This window comes from Hyalella azteca, unplaced genomic scaffold (assembly GCF_000764305.2).
Source record: "Hyalella azteca isolate HAZT.00-mixed unplaced genomic scaffold, Hazt_2.0.2 contig212, whole genome shotgun sequence".
NCBI classification, from domain to species: domain Eukaryota; kingdom Metazoa; phylum Arthropoda; class Malacostraca; order Amphipoda; family Hyalellidae; genus Hyalella; species Hyalella azteca.
This window is the reverse complement of record NW_025930568.1, coordinates 129,786-149,319: the sequence shown is the minus strand read 5'-3', so window position 1 is coordinate 149,319 and position 19,534 is coordinate 129,786. Positions and strand designations below refer to the sequence as shown.

At 38.1% G+C, this 19,534-nt stretch overlaps 2 protein-coding genes across 2 annotated transcripts in view; one reads left to right on the top strand and one right to left on the bottom strand.

Annotated features, from left to right (window-relative positions):
- The window catches only part of LOC108679081 (kinesin heavy chain), a 41,508-nt gene extending 26,725 nt beyond the window's left edge, over positions 1-14,783 (bottom strand). Inside the window, exons 1-2 of the mRNA XM_047884708.1 lie at positions 14,613-14,783; positions 14,022-14,100 (exon numbers count right to left, since the gene is read on the bottom strand). Coding sequence (XP_047740664.1) covers positions 14,022-14,100; positions 14,613-14,783 — 250 coding nt within the window. The remainder of the gene's footprint in view (positions 1-14,021; positions 14,101-14,612) is intronic.
- A 4,124-nt stretch (positions 14,784-18,907) lies between these two features.
- The window catches only part of LOC108679080 (vacuolar protein sorting-associated protein 13B), a gene marked incomplete in the record, with an annotated part of 32,879 nt that continues 32,252 nt past the window's right edge, over positions 18,908-19,534 (top strand). The window contains 1 exon segment of the mRNA XM_047884675.1: positions 18,908-19,026. Coding sequence (XP_047740631.1) covers positions 18,940-19,026 — 87 coding nt within the window.

Genomic DNA, 19,534 nt, shown 5'->3' with positions numbered 1-19,534 from the left:
CCGTAAATTTATTGAGAATAAATCACTATGGGAGGAAAAAATTGGACGCAAATAACGTAAGGAAAAAATTGGCGTTTTGATCACTGCAGGAGCAGCATCTGAGTAATCGAAGAAAGTTGGCGCGAAGTTCATTCCGAAGCCATCGCATTCAACTTGTCATGGGCTGAAAAAACGTTGGTCCCCAGCTGTAAGTTTTTGAATGATTAATTACTATTTGTTCACCCACTAGGTTAAACAGCCCTGATACTTTCAAGCGTAAAACGCATATCTACCATTGCTGTGGAGAATTTAGAGTACATTGCCCTCGACAGGTAGCGGCAGGTCTGTTAAGCAGACCCCACGTAGCATGGTTGAATTAATATTCGACCATGCCACGTGTTATTAATTCAATGTATTAATTTACGTATTATCAATTATTGTATTATTTCAACCATGCCACGTAGCTGCCAGGGAGGAGATCAGGAGTCGGGATACGAGCCGCACAGCCGTGTAATGGCTCTCCTGAGGGTAGCTAGCAGTTGCAAATATACGGCACCCTCGCTGCACGCTTTGCACGGATTTTTTTTTCTACCTCGGGGTGACTGGTCAATCCATATCCAACATCAAAATGAAGCCGTGAGATGGATTACAATTATTTTGATATATAAGAAGTCTTTTTAGGCTCGTGCCAAGACCCTTTTCGGTGATCACGGTGAAGCAGCCGCGTCACAAGATCGCGTAAAACTATTTCACTCTTTAAGCATGAATAATTTAGTCAACTTTTTTGCTTCAAAAGAAAGAAAAGTGAGAAAGCCTGAGTTCCGTTGAAGCCGGAATATCGGAGCAACTTCTTTGAACTCGATGCTCGGAATGAATACGTAAACGTAGACGAGCTTTCGAGGCATTAATATGTGTGGAGATTCAGGCAAATATTCTTGATTTTGTTCTCGCTTGAAAATTCTGGAAATTTTTAAAGATTATCATCTGTCAAATTAACTGTCATGAGCATATTCGACATGTATTGCAAAAAACACACACTTATATCAATTATTAAAATCAAATGTAATTTTCTAGCTCTGGCAACGCTTTCATCAGCACTACCTAATTCATGCTTCTCTTCATTGGCCATTAAAACGAGAGATCGGCAGTTCCGCCCGCGAGGTCATGTTTAACTTTCCCCATTCGGGGATTCAGAATAGATTATCATACGGATTATATAATTATTTTTTCGTACTTATTCGTAAATTTTTACTTGATATCATTATACGGGAAGAATCTGCACTTGGGTTAAAGAGCGATTAAGCTAGGCTCATACAAATAGGCGAGGGGTAATTACGTTCGACGCGTGAGAGGAGCAAAATAGTGTACGTGTTTTATTCTGACGCAAGTGAATTGATAACTGCCTGTTTTACGCACAGGGGCCAGCGAGTTACAATAGACAAATAAGTTCTCATGATCTAAAAAATGCGGTCATACTTTGTTGTCGTCATATGATTAAATTGCCAATTAACACTCAAATAAGTTAACTAATAAATACGTTAAGTAATAAATACGTTAAGTAATAAATACGTTAAGTAATAAATACGTTAACTAATAAATACGTTATCTTCCATTACACATGTTAGAATACAATATGCACTTTGGTGAGTAGGCAAATTTAATTTTTAAACGTGAAACGCTTTGCCAAGCCTAAGCGTAATACTCCTCGTATTTGAGAGCACGGCACTCTCACTTGATTAACATTTTCTTCATTGAGATCCGAATTACTTCCCAGTCATCCTCTTCAAGAAAAGCCACATCATTTAAAAATTTTTCTCGACCATAATCAAATTAAAACAGTGATCCTAGTCTTTAAGAATTTCATTAAATCGCATGAACTAAATTGCGCAGGCGCAACACACACAAATGAACTTTTGTCACCTGTCCTCGAGGACACTGTAAATTTTTATACATGCCTTTGCTGGTGTCAGCCGTTCCTGCTATGGCTATGGCGGACCTCTAAAGCACACGATTTATTTCTTCCCTGGTATCAGCTATTCAAAACAGGAATAGATGTGGAACTCTCAGTAATACGTTTGAGAGTTTTTTTCGTCTATTTTAGCGTTCTTGCCACTCTTAATCAACAGGATTATTTCGATCATGCATGTCGTCAAAGAAGCCGTTATTTTACCCTTCCTTCCTCTCAACATGTACAGGCTAACATATTCCCCTCTTCGTTATGAGCTGCATCGTTTGAATATTCTCTCATTAATAAATAGCGAAGTTTCAGGTCCATATATCGTCTCAAAGCACCATATTATAGTCAACTGATCATAATTGGATTTCAACGTTGAGCTGAGGACCGAAACCTCGGCCCCAAATGATGCCTATTGATGCCTATAATAGCTCATAAATTGATGCCTATAGTGGCTCATAATCCGTTGTGTGATTTAAAGGTCACTATTGGGAATGAGGATTGTGCCCCCACATGGTCCTTGATGAAGTAAACGCTTTAAAAAGTAAACTATATCCAAGGAGCGTGCGTACGTAGAGCAGTACAATTAGTGAAATAGTGACGCGAAATGGAATAAACTGCGGCGCACGTACGATGAAAGTAGGTAAATATTTTTCAAGGGCTGCTAACCCAAAAAAGAAATGTACGTCCATAGAAAACAGCCGTTTGTAAATATTAAAAAATACGCCATACAACATGGTTCATTTTACCCCAAATTAACTCCATGGTTCGTTGGAATATTAGTTTGACTTGCTCTTAAATATGAGGCTATATTGTCCTGCGTCGGTCAAACTCATTGTATGCATTCGTTTGCATTATTGTATTATAAATAAAAAGATTCAAGCAATTAAATGTAAAAAATAATATTTTATGATGTTCTAATATATAACTGAAAAAGTGCTTGTTCTAGTTATTATCAAAGAAGGACCACACTAATAATCCGATTATTCTCAAACAATTACAAGGGTTCCATTTTTTGATTGTCAATCCAATATTATCAATAACAAACCGAGCTCCAGTTATGGAAACTCGACTCTGATCTGCGCCGCTCGCTGCACGCTCCGCTCGTTCGTCATAGCTATAAGCTAGCACAGAATAACTAAGCGGTCCCGGGCCAAGGTCTCTTCATTCAGTGACCCTCACACTTCTATGAAGAAAAAGCAAGCGAACAACCAATATTTAATTGATTTAATTAGTGAATGAATTGTAAATGTTTCTAAAAATACATTGGATAATGTACAAGTTATAACCAAAAATTTAAAAGCAAAAAATAGTCCACAAAAATTCATATCTTTCTAGGAAACGTTTCGGATTCCAGGTCCATCGTCAGTTCGTAGAATCTAGAATTTTTATAGAAAGTCATAAATTAATACAAGTGAAATCACAGAACGCAATTAAAAACCTAAATTTATAAATAATAGAGCACAAAAAAAAAACAATCTATTCACAATTTCAACGGGATAGGAGCTAACAGCTGAATTATAGATGGGTTTTTGGTGCTCAAAAATATGAATTTTTGAGGACTATTCTGTGCTTTTAAATTTTTAGTAAACTTGCGATTTAAGTAAACATGTGACATCAATTCTTTTATAACCAAAAAATGTATAATTATCTGGGCAGTGACATGAAATTATACATAACTTCAAATCAATATTGGTACCAATTATCAATTGAAAATGAACATTAAATAATTATCCTCCAAACATTAACCCCTCTGCAGCCCAGCAGGTTTTGATGTAAATCACGGACTGCATGTCGGGAGTTACATGAAACATACGAGCGAATTTGTTTATTTCACTGGGCAATACCGAATGTGAGTTCAGCCATGGATTACCTTTTGTACCATCAAGTTCCACGCAGCGTTCATTAAGCATTAGGCAAAACGTCCAGCGATGTCACTAGCCTGTCCATGCTGATCAGACTGACATGAATTCCATTCCTGATCTTCGGTTTGGAATATACAAGCCGAAGCATGTTAAGATGATCTCACCGGCTTGTTTAATCATTTCATCCTATTTGAAATGCAATTATGATTGACATTTGAGCCGAATAACAGAAATTAAAACTTTCAAATCCATGACACGCTAATAATTTACCATCGAGTATGGTTGAAATCGTTCGTCGTGTGTGGAAAAATTTGCAACAGAAAGGCCTTTGCCGGTTAATGAATGCAGCTCATAGACATCAGAATCGATCTATGATCTGGAGTACTTTTATGAGCCAGAGATGAAATTTGCACTTGAGACTGACTGTACCGTAAACTGCAGAGTTCATGACCAGTCGAAAGATGCTCATTAGACCAAATATTCTGTGAACTGCAGAGATCCAGAACAATCAATATTGCGTATTAAATCAACTGACTCGTAATTTCAATTGCACCTGAAACCGACTGCACCGTATAAGCGCCTGCAGGAGGCTGATTGTGCCGTAATGGTGCCAGAGACCGACTGCTCGCTCCATAATTTCGCCTGAACTAACAGTTGTGTAGTTGCACCTGAGACCGAAAATGCTGCAGTTGCTCCTGAAATTAAATGTACCATAATTGCTTAAGAGACCGACTGCAATGTAACTGCGTAAGAGACCGACTGTAACGTAACTGCGAAAGAGACCGACTGTAACGTAACTGCGTAAGAGACCGACTGTAACGTAACTGCGCAAGAGACAGACTGTAACGTAACTGCGCAAGAGACAGACTGTAACGTAACTGCGCAAGAGACAGACTGTAACGTAACTGCGCAAGAGACCGACTGTAACGTAAACTGTGCGATGGCCGTGAATTCAACAAGCTTCTGAACGAGCCGGAGGAAAAATTATCGATTTCATGATCAAAAGGATGGAGTTTAATATATTGGGTATTGAACCCAAGTAGGTTGTTCTACCGATCTGCCAAAATTCAAATGAACATCTTATCATGCAGTTTCTAACACGTAAATGATATATCTTATCATGCAGTTTCTAACACGTAAATGATTTTAATTTATGGTTTCTAATCGAAGACATTTATCTCGTTCTTTATCTCCCAAGCCTCCTCAGTATCCGGAAAAAATTCTTTTAAAACAAGAAAAGTAAATGCTATAATAACGACACCGGTATGGCAACATAAGCATGGCAAGTCTGCCTTGCGTGCAGCTCTCGATGCGCTGCAGTGCACGACAGACGGCAAGCAAGAAGCTTTCGCTCGTCCTGCAAAGCAAATAGCAAAAAATCACGCGCAACCGCATTTGTGCGCTACACTTTCCTGTTATTAACGCATGCAGGCGTAGCAGGATAATCAGTTCTTTAGGCAACGATTCCTTGCATTGACTTTGGATAAACTGTTTGATTTAATTAGTGATACCATTTGTTTCTACTCGAACTTTTCTATCCATGTTTTTAGTTTTAGTAGTTCGGAAGTAGTTCTGTTTCGAAGAGCAAAATTGACAGGCCTTAGAAAAGAACAAAAGCAAATGTTAACCACGACTACACGAGAAATAAGCTTTACAACTCCACAACTAAAAGAACTAATGAACTTTTCTGGAAATTGAATGGTCTTCCAAAATATTCAAACTTAATATTCTAATCAAGCTTAGCTGTGATAGAATGAGCCTTTATTACCGAAACAGAACTTTACCCCTGGCAAAGAAAAGCTATATCGCGAACGTGAGAGACTTTGTTTTTTTTTTATAAATATTAGAAAGAAATTTTACAGTTGCATGTGGGAAAAGAAAATAAAGGTGGGCCAACTAACTGCGGAAATTAGATCATGAATGTGATAGAATTTGTTAAGAACCCAGCGGATGCTGATACTTATACAATATTGAGAATAATAGCGAATAGCCTCCACAAAGCCACAAAGTTACTAAGGAATTTAAAAGCGAAGAAAACACCAAGCAAATTCACCATATCGCTTTTCTTTGCTTTTAAATTCCTTGTGAACTTGCGATATAAGCAGACTGATAATATAAGTACACAAAGTTCCTCTTGTGAGCAGCCTATAGGCTGCTGTATACAGCGGCGCTGCTCAGGAGGCTCACAATTTTACGCGCCGCACATCCATCTTCTCGAGGACGGCACGAACGCTGTGCTAGAAAATTCATGCGAATATCGAAACGAAAATTTCTTTTTAAAAATTTTAGACCAAAGCAGATAAACTTATCAAGAGTTAATTTTATAAGTTCTCCCATACGTTGCATCATCAAATGAACGAGGAATTGTAATGCAATGGAAATGTGAACCTTTAATTTGTTGTGAACCTCATTTTAATTTAGCCTTCGTAAAGAAGCTCGCAATGGTCACACGTATAAATGAAAGACGGAATTAAACTACTTCCATTGCCTTTGGCGTCGAACCAAGTAATTGAAGAATTTAGATCAAACTCGAATAAGTGGCAGTGGCAGAACAATAATCTAATAACACCGACAAATGAGCAAATGAATTTAAAAAGTCAATCATTTAGTCGGCTGAATTAATAAGCTTCAAGAGAACAGCATTTCTTTGAAGTATCTTGGAGTTATAGTCTCAACGTGAAATGATGCCCCAGCGATTTCACAAGTTAATCATCCCAACAACAATACAACCATCACTAAATTTCCTCACCACCATCACAATCCTCATCATCATCACCATCATCTTCTTCGCCGCAGCGCCGACTTTCACTGCGCAGGCGCCGTTAGCCGTGACGGCCGCTGCGCACCGTGACGACAGGCGCGCGCATGCGCTGTGAGGGCTCATACATGCGCAGACTTACGTGGACGTAAGTCCGGGATGGACTTGAGGGCAGACGAATCAATAGATAGAAAAAATAATTTTATATGAAAATATTAGGGATATCGGATGACACTAGAAACACACCTTGACTTAGCACGAAAACATCTGCCGATTAAAAATGATAAACGATCTCTGAGATGTTCAAACATGTTAACTTCTTCAGTCACCAGATGTCTGAATAAGATAAAAGAAATTGTAGCTGCGAAAGATCAAATATAAAAGCTTGTCGAAATAACGTATACTCATCTAAAGACTTGTTTTCACATTCTTTTAATTTTACATTAATTTTACATTCCCTAATCTCTGTTTATTGTTTAGTTTGTACCAGTTTTGTGACCATAGTGAGGCTATGCTCTAAATTTTTTAAAGTCTGTCATGTTCCGGTAGCTTTTTAACGATTCCACAGGATACAAGTGTGAGTTTAGAGACAAAAAAAATTCAATCGATGATATTCATCCATCTTGTAGGAGGTGTTCGTCGCGGATTATCCCAGCAGCAGCTGGGGGTCTCGGACGACAAACAATATATCATTTCTTCGGATGACGTTATTTTATTTCTTTTAAACGCGAGGCTTGAATTAACACTCGGTTATTGCGAGTCTGAAGACCTGAGTCGGTGATGCTGGGTATGGGTCTGAAATTAAAATTACAGTCAGAAAATTTACTCATCCAGTGCTAGGAACTTGCCGAATGTTAATGCACTTGCCTCTAAAACGATGACAACAATTACGAAGCATAATAAATTTTCTTAATTGCTATTGTAATTTCAACTTCGTCTTAATATTCCATAGATAATTTCTAGGTATGCCAAGCGATGCCAGACATTCACTGAATTTGGAACTTAAAAAGATTCTCCCACTGATTGCAGGAGTCCAGAAGACCTTATTATTAATGCACAACGCATCACAAAATATCCGTTTATATATAACGTATATTCATACAACATTCATGTTGCGTCTCGCAGGCATTCTCGTGTCGTGTTGTGAGTCTCCACAGCCGCGTCTGAAGATATCTGCCGGTGGGCGTCTGGAGGCCGGCACAGAAATACGGGCCGTTCGAGGCTCTTCAAATAGCGCTCCTCAAGCCATGTTACCTCCTAACGATTCTTAATATCAGCGTTTCTTGCTCTATAGTGGAAGTTTTGTGCTGGAGGGAGTGATGCAAAAATTGCAAATACGACGACATTTTGAAGGAAATGACACGAAAGCAAAATAAAAAATACTACAAAATAATTTCAATTATAATTATGTTTACCAAATCAAGATCTCATTATTGTGTCACATCATATACAACAAACTTCCGCATAAACACGCAAAGAAACGTCCGTTATGTAACATGAATCATAAAAATTGTGTGCCATAAAAAATCGATCTCGGTGTGGCAACCTGTGATGGCAAATCAATACTTTGTACTGACCAGCCCCTCTACAAGCGTATACCTGAGCGTGTACGCCTGCTCCTCTATAAGCGTATACCTGCGCGTGTACGCCTGCTCCTCTATAAGCGTATACCTGAGCGTGTACGCCTGCTCCTCTATAAGCGTATACTGAGCGTGTACGCCTGCTCCTCTATAAGCGCATACCTGAGCGTGTACGCCTGTTTAATAATACACGGCAGTGAGTGTCGTCAATTGTTCCTTCAGCGATCGCATCTCTGGCGAGAGCAAAATACCATATAGCATCCATTAAATTGCTCAAATGTTTTCATTGAAAACAATTTGACGTGAAATATATGCCCACGTGGTCATAGCGCAGCAACAATTTAAAAGTGATTTATATGTCTTATTGCACGAATGAGCTTCATGCATTAACAATGAAAGTCGATATATGTACATTGTGCAATACGGTACATCTGGACATTCAGGCGAAGCCGAACCGGCCGGTATCAAAGTTTATATCTAGTCGAGAGAGTAAATATTATTAATTTTAACTAAGCGGCCTTTGAAACTCGAATGCAAGCGACTTCTAAAGTTTCTTCCAGTGTTTCCTCAAAAGAAACTGAGTAAATGGCATAAGTTTTGCTTCTGTTCTCCGTCAAAATTTTGTCCGTGCGCCGTCATTCTCCTTTGTCCCGCTTTCGCCTTTGAACGGCTAAGAATTAAGAAATAAGCTCGATTACTCCATTTTTAGCGCATTTTCTCATTTATGGAAAAAATGCACTATTGTGCTCGCCATGTCCGTCTGTCCGTCCGTCTAATCCGTCCGTGACTTCACTTTTCGTCGACGAGAAAATGCGCTCTCTGTCACTGCAGTGAATACTGAGTTATATTTTCTCCATTTACTCGTTTACTCCATTCTATTGTCGATGAACGCATTTCCGTCGATTCTGCTAGGGATTTTAGTAGGAATTGTTATTAAAACATGGGTGATATTCAGATGATATTTAATAATGTCCGAGTTCTGAACTACCCGAAGGCTCGTACAGTACCTGTGCATACCTGCAGCAGATATGATCAACATTAATTAAATGGTCAGAAATTAGGACGATTCCTAAATTTTACGCACATTCTTGACCATTCCAGTGCATTTTCATACATACATACATTTTATGAAGCTTCTTCCATAAGTTTTACCTTCATTCTCCATTAATTTTTCATAAATTTTGGATACATCTATGTCATCATACGGCATTTCAAACCAAGGATTAAATTGCAATAGCATTAAATAGAATTAAAATTGGAGCAATGGAAAAAATGCTAAGACACACTTTAGAAACCAGGAATATAAAAACAAAGACAATTAATACCACAAAAATTCACCATTTCTCCATAAGAGAAAACGTTTAGAAGTCCAGCTCCACTTACAATGGAGCTGGATTGAAACGTTTTCTCTTATAGGTGAATTTTTGTGGTATTGTCTTTGCTTTTAAATTCATGGTTAATGTGCGATTAAAGCGAACAAGTAGTTTTAACACTTTGAAAAGAGGAGTATACATAATACAATGTTTTAGATAGATGCATATCATTCACAACGTACGCTGACGTTGCACGACTATAAATTTAAGAAAAAGCGTTATGTCTTTATACTGACTGTGACAGTGATACAACAGATAACAAAATTAAAAAATTACTTGAATTGGAAAGAAATATTTTCAAAGGGCTTTTTCCTCCAAAGTAAATACAGATTTATGCTAAACTTTTGCGTCGTGTAGAATTTTCATATGAACTTGATCAAAAATGAACGTGGATTAAATGTTCACTTGACATATAAGGATGATGCAACCAAAATAAGGATGATGCAAATATCGATGAGCGAGACATGGCACAACATTCATCAAACTCTACACGCGTATACCTGAGCGTGTACGCCTGCTACTCTACACGCGTATACCTGAGCGTGTACGCATAAGTTTTGCTTCTCTCCTAGCTCCGGTAAAATTTTTTCCGTGCACCGCCATTCTCCTTTGTCACGTTCTCGCCTTCAAACGGCGAAAAAAATAAACTCGATTACTTCATTTTTTAAGCATTTTATTGTCGATGAACGCATTTTTGCTTTTAAATTAATGGTTAATGTGCGATTAAATAAACAAGTGGTTTTAACGCTTTAGAAAGACGAGTATACATAATACAATGTTCAAGATCGATGCATATCATTCATAAGGTACGCTAATGTGTACGACTATAAATTTAATAGAAAGCGTTATGTCTCACTGACAGTGACAATGATGCAACAGATCACAAAATAAAATAAAAATACATGATTTGGAAGGAAATATTTTCAAGGGGCTTTATTCCTCCAAAGTAAATACAGATTTTTGCTAACTTTTGCGTTGTGTAGAATTTTCATATGAACTTGCTACAAAATGAAAGTGGATTAAATGTTCACTTGACATATAAGGATGATGCAACCAAAATAAGGATGATGCAAATATCGATGAGCGAGACATGGCACAACATTCATCAAGAAATAATAAATTGTGCAAATTAATTCTTTCATTTACAGTTTAAATAAAATCTGCATGTTGTGCAAAAATTGAGTCATGTGCGATCAAGGCTTAAATCATATTCTTCTCGTCATTTTAGGGCCAATCTTCCTATTCTTTTATAAAACCAGCATATTTTTATGTGTGTATCATTTAATATGCATGAAGATGTTATCCACAAAGAACCTTCAAAATAAGTTGTCGGCGCCAGCTTTTCTAAAGAATTCAAAGTTACCAACCTAGTTACCAAGAAAAAAATTCAAAGTTACCATCCTCTTTGTGATATTTAGGTTTCGTAAGTCTGAACGGGTACATCCTGAATTACACGGCATTAAGCTTCAAAAAGCGAGTACGTCTCAAGGTATTGGAAATAATGAAATATATACTAATGAGATACTGATACTAACTAAATATGTCATCAGAGTGAAGTGAGAATAGAATATAAAAATAAATATGCGACTTGTAAGGAGGGTGGTAACGGGAGCTTCAACTTTTTGACTGCAAGCACGGAAACATGACTTGAGTGCACAATAAACAGTGATGAAGCATCTATGTGAATGGGACTGAACGTAATGCGTCGAGAATGCTTGATTGCTAAAATAACTTTTATTTGCTTACCTGAACAGCATCAAATAAAAAGACTTCGCTGCACGTCCATTGACAATGCACTGTAAATGAAATATGATTGAGAGTGAGTTACTTGCAATCAATGCGTACTGTTAAGTGTTCTATTCCAGAAGTCAGCTCATAAGTTCGTCGTCACATCCCAAGAATCTGCACACATTTTCAAATGAACAAATACAATATTTAGGTCTATACTATAGAATATTTATGGCGATTGAATACAAATTGTAAGCTATATGTCAAATCGTTCTAAATCGGGCTTTAAAAAGATTTTTTCTAATAGAGCAATTCGATCCAGTACGACGGCTGAGCCTTCCTGAAAACGTTTCTTGCATTACGACAACGTTTCAGACTTTCTTGCATAGCGCTCATCATTGAGTCTGTACCAACAAAATATCTGTAGCCTGAGACCGCAATAATAAAAATATTCATAAAATGCAATTATGTTTGCTAATTACTGACGGCTTTTCAAGCTGAACCCACCAATCACTGACGAGTAATCGGCCGCTAGGCGTACTTCAACGAGTTATGATAGTAGGTCAGCTGTTACAATAATTATTCAACTATGTCGCATTACGGAAGTACCAGGAAAAACAACTAGGTATGGACGTTTAAAAATCTTATGTGTGAACGTCATGTTCAAATAAAATTTTGGCTTTGGGCTAATCTGTTACCCTGACAAAAATAGGGCAGCGCCAAGTCTTCTGCGCAGGAGTCGCAACACTCGCTTCAGAGTTATTCTGTGTTAACTTGAAAACGCTTTCGAAATTAGAGACGGGTTAAAATACCGTTTTTGGCTTTCGAGGACGTCAAATAATCCTAGAAGTATGACGAATGGCTGAGTAATAATGAATTTGCAACTTGCAAGTAGCCTAAGGACAGCGTTTCATGCCAGTTTCGCAGGGATGAGAGCTTCTGAATTACGCGTTCACTGAGGCCTGGAGGGGCTTGTGGCAGATTCAGGCCTGCCCCAAATTGTTTTTAGGGTATGTATGTACATCCAAACTAACTTCTGATAGAGGCAAATCATCCAATTGGAAATAAGAGATTGAACTATTAGTCGCCCACTAACCAATACAGTGATTGAGCTACTCTCTTCAGCTACCATGTGCAGATTTATCGCTGAACTTAATTACGCATTGCATTTTATCGACTGCAGTCGCGGCTCATAGCATAATTATGTGAGCTTATAAGATACGAAGTGTAATGACAATGCCTCGAAGGAACGTTATTGTCACGGAATCTCAAGCCATGAAAACGTCAAAACTAACTTCTCGAGGAGGAATATGAACACATTTTTCTGGAAATCCATACGAAAGCTTCTTCACATAATTTAAGAACATGCAGTATTTTTACGTATATTTCAAACTTTTCATCCAAAAAAAGGATGGACTAATAGTGACAATAGAATTAGGTAAAAGTCCCCAAATCAGTTTACCACAATAAAATTCATTCCATAAACATGCAGCTCTGTCTGAGATTCAGCGTGACATTCCATAAGACGGAACAGGCGTGATGGAAGTCCAAAGGCTGAGTCATGGGAGCGGCGCTCGATAGCCGTGACGCCTGCAACGGATGCGCGAGGTTTGCGATGCTAGCGATGTGAACGATCACGCCCCTCATCAACGCTATATCAAGTCTTCTTCAAGAGTCATCGTGTCGCATAATGATAACGGCCTTCATAAACGAGATATCGAATCTTCATGGAAGGCCACTGCATAGGCCGCTGCATAATAAGACTATTACGGTCTCCCTAAACGGCATTAGGTCTTCGCCCAGAATCCCAGCATCGTTAACAGATTACGACATTAATTAGCGAGATGTCAAGTCCACGTTATGGGTCATTTAATCGCATGATGATCAGGTCCTTAACAAACGTCGAGATATCAAGTCATCGTCAATAGTTACTGTATATTATATAATCACGTCTTAATGACAGCATATCCGTTTATATCGTAATATTTCGTTGTGTCCCGATATGGTGATTCTAAGCTTCACGTTATGCAGTGTCCGACGTGTTTCACGTGTACCGATATGGTGATTCTAAGCTTCACGTTATGCAGTGTCCGACATGTTTCAAGTGTCCCTAGATGGCGATTCTAGGCTTCACGATGTCTATAGCGTTTGACAAGTTTAATCATGCCAAAATATCGCAATTTTAACACGTTAAGTGCAACTATGTCGTATGCAGGTCGTATTTCATACCTGTGTGTCGTACCGCACTCAACCGTGTTAATCTGTGACGTAGATTTTACCCGCTGGTGCGTTTACAATTAAAGGTATTCAGTAAGGATGAACGGAATACGTATATGAATTATAGAATCATTTAGAGCTAAACACAAATCGAAGTGATATAAGGGAACATGGAAACCAGGTGACAAGCGCCATATAGACGAGGGGCAAAATGAGTGTTAGTATCAAATGAAATAATGTAATGGGATCATATATATTTCTCTTTACATGAACGAGGAAGAACTCAGAAAACAGGAAGGTGCCCTGCTTATTTATACGAAAATTAAGGTTGACTTCCTGCTAACGTAAGAGAATATTGACATTAATGTTAAACCCACAATACAGTCAGTGTTCATGTTTACCGCAGAAAACAGGAAAGCGCGACTCTGTTTACCGTAGAAAACCAAGATCATGTGACTCGCAGTTTGACCGAAGAAACAAAACAATGAGTCCCGCTGCTTAAATGCGCTAGGAGATACTGCCAAAACCCGAGCAAGGTCGGTCCAAGAGCAAGAAGAAGAGCAGCACCTGCGTGGTGGCAGCAGCAGCAGCGGTTAGAATCAATACTAGGGGCGCCAGACCAGCGGCTGTCTTGCAGGCCCTCGAGCTGCTTACCAAAACACCAACAAGACGAACACCGCCCATACTACCTGGCCTAAGAGGTGCACTACGCTGAGTTGCGAGCGATGTCATTCTAAACTTCTGATTTGAGGTGTCGACTTTTACGGTAAAAAAAACATTCAAAATATTGATCATTTGGACTCGAAGATTTCAGTTTAATGCTTTTTTTACAGAACAGATGAAGAATTGAAAATAGTTATGTACACCTCCTGCACCCATCAAGCACCAAAATTTAGGCATTACAGACCAAAGAAATTACCATAGACAAAGAAATTTTAACATCACGAACTAACCAAAGCTCTGCCGCGCTGTACGATACAAACATCACAATTACTAGGCACATCTCATGCATAAGTAGTCTTCTTTAAGTCACAAAGAAGACTACTTATGCAAGTAGTCGTAGTCATAGTCATAAGTAGTTTTCTTTACCTGAACTGACACAATTTATTATAGGACCTGACACGAGCACTCGATCATCAACAAGTTGGATCAACTCACGCCAAGACTGACGGTAGGGTCGTCCTGTCCCTTCTTGGAGGGGAAGGTTGCGATGTACTTGCTGCCAGCGGCCTCCTCTGACTTGTTGAGAGGCCTGAAGCGGCAGATGACGCGGATGCTGTCCTCCTGCTGAGGCAGGCTGTTCGTCTCTAGGTCCTTCTCTCCTCCCATGACGTGGGACGTAAGCGCTACGGAACAACTCTCAATAAAAGGGCACTTTGTGCCCTAACTTCGAGCACTCGCACAATTCAACTGAAGAATAATATGACTGTTTATAGCCGGTAGATCAATTGTTAATTCGTATTTTTAGATCATAAATATTTAGATTTTTTAGATCATAAATTGGTGTAATATTAATTATATTACACCAATTACGAAAAACTCTTCTCCTATTCTAATATGTAAAGCTATTTCTGCTGCGTAATTGTAGTAAGAGTGTACCAACGTATCCTATCTACTCATAAAGTTGCTTCATTTCACTACCGCTGCACAATAGAAAATTGGTCATTCAGTCCAGATCATCTGTTTGTTATACTTGAAGCCTAAGCAAATTCAGCAGACCAAAATAACGCGCTATTTTTATTACAACACTTCTCTTTAACTTCACTTCTCTTTAACTTCACTTCTTGTCTGTTTGTTTGTCTGTCTGTCTGTCTGTCTCCTACAAATCTTGTAATCGAAATTTAATACACTTCTACTTATCCTATCGATCTGAAATTTTGCACACTTGTGTAAAGTTGGAGACAATGCATGAATCAAATATCAAAATAAATTATTTTAAAAATTAAAATTTTTTTTTTCATATTAAAAAAATTGAAAAAATAATTTTGTCAGCTCCAAATCTTATAAATGATATTTGACACACTTTTGCCTGTCTAATTGATCTGAAATTTTGCACACTTGTGTGAAGTCAGAGGCAATGCATGAATCAATTAATGCATGAATCATAGTTGCAGCATTGAGGAGCTTTGTAACATTTTATCTTCGTACTTACTTTTATTTTAGGCCAATAAACGAATTTTTTATGTCAACTCCTTCATATTTTTTAGGAAGCGGCGGGCGGAAAGCAGGTCGAAGGTAACTTGCTTAAAGTCTATTTCACGGTAAAAATTACAAGGATGATTCTAAAAGAGACTATACTGCTTGTTAAGAACAGTACAAGGTTTATAAACCACAACAATGTCATATTTTTAGTGTTCGCAACCGTGAGTGAAGCAACTGTACAAATTGCTCCACTCAAAGCATTGAGTAATAATAACATTAATGCATACTTCTATTCAAATAAAGGCGCATAACTAAACGTTCTTAGTGATTGGCTCAATTAAGAGAATTAAGGCTCGACCCAATTAGACATCAAAGCAAAGCAAAGTAGCGACGTGCACTGGGCCGCTAATATCGCTGCTAGCGCTCGGTAATTGGAGATTCAACAACGTCAATGAGCAAGGGAGAGCAATTAAATATCATGTTGAATCTAAGCATCTTGAACATCGCATTAACATATTAGCTGTTCGGTAAAGTTGCTTCAATATACACAATCAAGCATTATAATGACATATTGCCACGTTTAAGTTCTGAATTGATTGTACGAGACCAAACATCCATTCGGCCTATATACCACTATCACAATACATTTTACGGTCAATCATCGAGAATTGGCCTTGTGAATACATGTAGATATTACAATAAACAATATTTTGTTATGATGATTTCACACTAAATGAATGCATCACAATCATGTCGCAAAACGATCCACATGTGAACACCCATTTTATGGTGCACGAGTTTTGACACTGCATTATAATATTTTTCTGAAACTTTACGAACATATTGCTACACTATTCGCAAGTATGCTACCGGTACGAGTTCTATTTTAGATCAATAATATCTGCACTTTCCGTGAACCACCTGCTCACGATTTACCAAGGAATGACCTCTATCGTGTTCGGAAAATCATTACTTGTAACCGCATAAATGAAGCTGAATGGGATCTCACTTGAAATTTGTGACTGGAGAGAGATGAAGCTACAAGCTTTACTATTTTTGAGAATGTATCAATTTCATTACGGAATCATTAGTTAACGCGTTTTAGTTAGACTGGAGTGAAGGAATCGGCCGTGCCGACATGCCTGACTCTAAACACTCATTCTCTTGGGCGTGGTGCAGCCACACTGAGTCGTGAAATCGGCGACATGGTGTCTACCGTTGTTGTTTCTCCCGCCCTCCACCTCCTTTGCTAGACCCAGGACACTTTATTCTCGGCTCAATAATAATTTTGAACAATTTATCAACGGTATTGTATAGATAATCGAACAGAAGGCGTTACAGGAAGTTATCAAAGTTAGAAGTGGCATCGTAAGACATTTTTATGAGAAAACTATCACAGTTATATTGAACCATTATTTGGATTATTTAAAAAAATAAACAAAAATCATGTAAGTTATGAAGAATTATATGCATAGAATTTAAGAACTTTGTCTTAGATTATCTCAAGCGACGTTGCTAATCTATTCATCCTCTGATGCTTTTGAAGTAAAATTGAATACGAAGTTTGCCTACGTAAACAATAACAAACATCTGTGAGCTGTCAGGTCGGTTGTGACTTCTTTTTCACCTACAAGGTTAGGCTACAACCCGCCGCCACCATCACCAGTCACCACATCTGTCAGTCTGTCAGGACAGGTATAGGCTAGCTGCTAGCAAGTGTCAAATGCTCACAAATAGCAATGGCATGAAGTCAATAATGCGATCTATTGGAGTGGGTGAATTACAATTAGATTTAGATACTTACAAAATAGAACTGTCAAAGTACAGGCAGAGAGACCCAAGACCATTGAAAACTTGGGCCTGAGGTTAGTAAATCAGTTATCAGTTTCAAACTCAGTCTCAAAGCAGGTGAGAGTTGGAGACTTGGAGTATCTGGTATTCTGGTATAACAAGATGCTGTTCTCACAGTTCTGTCATCTACTCTCTTCACTGTGAGTGTGATGCTGCACAATCTCCATTCTCCCAATCCCATTAGGCCATGCCCACCCTTCCATGAGGCTTGAGGCCCTTCATGTGATGTGAACCTGGAGACTGGAGTGATTGGATATGCTGACAATATAACACTTTTTATAAATGGACAAGTTCACTCAGCATGCTTCAAAAGTTTTAAAATTAAGTTTTATTTCAAGTCTCCCAAATTGCCTTGTTTCCAGGGGTAATTTGGGACACTTTTCTTCTGCGTCTGGAACCTTACAAAACACTCTTCACTGTGATGCTGCACAATCTCCCATGCCCATCCCTCCTTGTGGCTTGAGGTCCTTCATGTGAACCTGGAGACTGGAGTGATTGGATATGCAGCATCATGAGTATGCAGTGACAATCTAACACTTTTTATAAATGGACAAGTACACTCAGCATGCTTCAAAAGTATTAAAAAATAAAAATTAAGTTTTATTTCAAGTCTCCCAAATTGCCTTGTTTCCAGAAGTAATTTGGGGCGCTTTTCTTCTGCATCTTGAACCTTACAAATAGGTAGCGTATGAAATTTTTCGGAGATGCCATACATTAGGCTTCACAAAGACCTTTAAAATGAGCTCAAACTTGTTTATGAAATTTTTCATGGTAAGATGTTTTTGACAAAAAATGCCCAAAATTGTCCCTTCTAACCCCGTTTCATGCTATACAAGGCTATGCAGCTTGCCACCTCTGATGTTGCTCTGCAGATTAAGCTAGTTCTGATCCTCACTGATTCATGAGTAGCACTGCATCAAAGCAGTGAGGTTCAAAGTGAGGATCTTTCTTCCTTGTCTGGCTCTGGTGGGTCCTACCATTCAATCGTAGTTCAAATTCAGAAACTAATGCAAACCAAAGGGTTTGATAGAGTAGTGATGTGCAGCCTCAGTGCAGGGTGTGTGGCAAAAGCAACATCCATGAGAGTGAAGTGGCTGACAGTCTTTGAGGAGTGGTTTTGTTTGTTGAAGTCCAAATTCTTGAAATACTGGGCTCTCTGGTGGTCAGGGGAAGTACAGGCTTCAGATAAGGGAAACTTTAGGCTGAACTTGGGAGCCACTGTAAATTATGTGGATTCTGGATTGCAACCTTGTTCAATCGAATGTGCTGTGGCTTGCCTGTTCAAGTTGAGTGGTTGCTGAGAGTAGCTGGCTGGACTGGACCTGCAATAATTGAACACTCAGGCTCTGACTTTATTTTTGATTTGGGCAAATTTTTGTACACACTGCAGTCTTTAGTATACAGTAAAGTACACCACAAGAATAAGCTATTAATTTATTTTATTCCTTTTCTTGTTTCAGAAAATGTTAAGCCTAGAATATAATCTAATACAATGTTGCGAATTGAGTCCTATATCACTCCTATAATTCTAAGCTATGTAAATAAGTATATTAAGAATCTAAAAGCTGAAGATTCTCAGGTGAGTATATATAAATTCATATTACAACTTTACAAGTAATTAGCTGTACCCAAATGATCTGCATAAATTATTTGAAAAATTCAGCAAATATGTAATTCATGCAAGTTAAAAGTTTACTGTTAACAAAATATATTGACTTTGAGTTTATTCTGTAATGCACTGACTTTCTTTTTTTATGTTATGACTTTAATGATGACTGAACTTTTCATGCTGACATCATAAACTTTTTTCAATAAATGTCCCTTTTCCCCTTTATTGAATTTGTAGATAGAAATAATATAGATTCTTATTTAGTGTTGCTATTCTGCTAACAATGAAATATATTTGTCTGCTATAATTTGTATTACAGTGGGGGGAAATAAATATTCGTACACTTGAAAAATCGTATTTTAATGTATGTAAGTACACAAACTTAACAGGAAAAGTGATTTAAATTATGTATAGAGACGCATAGTATTCAAAAATACTATCAAAAGAAATTAAATCTCAATGCAACAAAAAACAATGC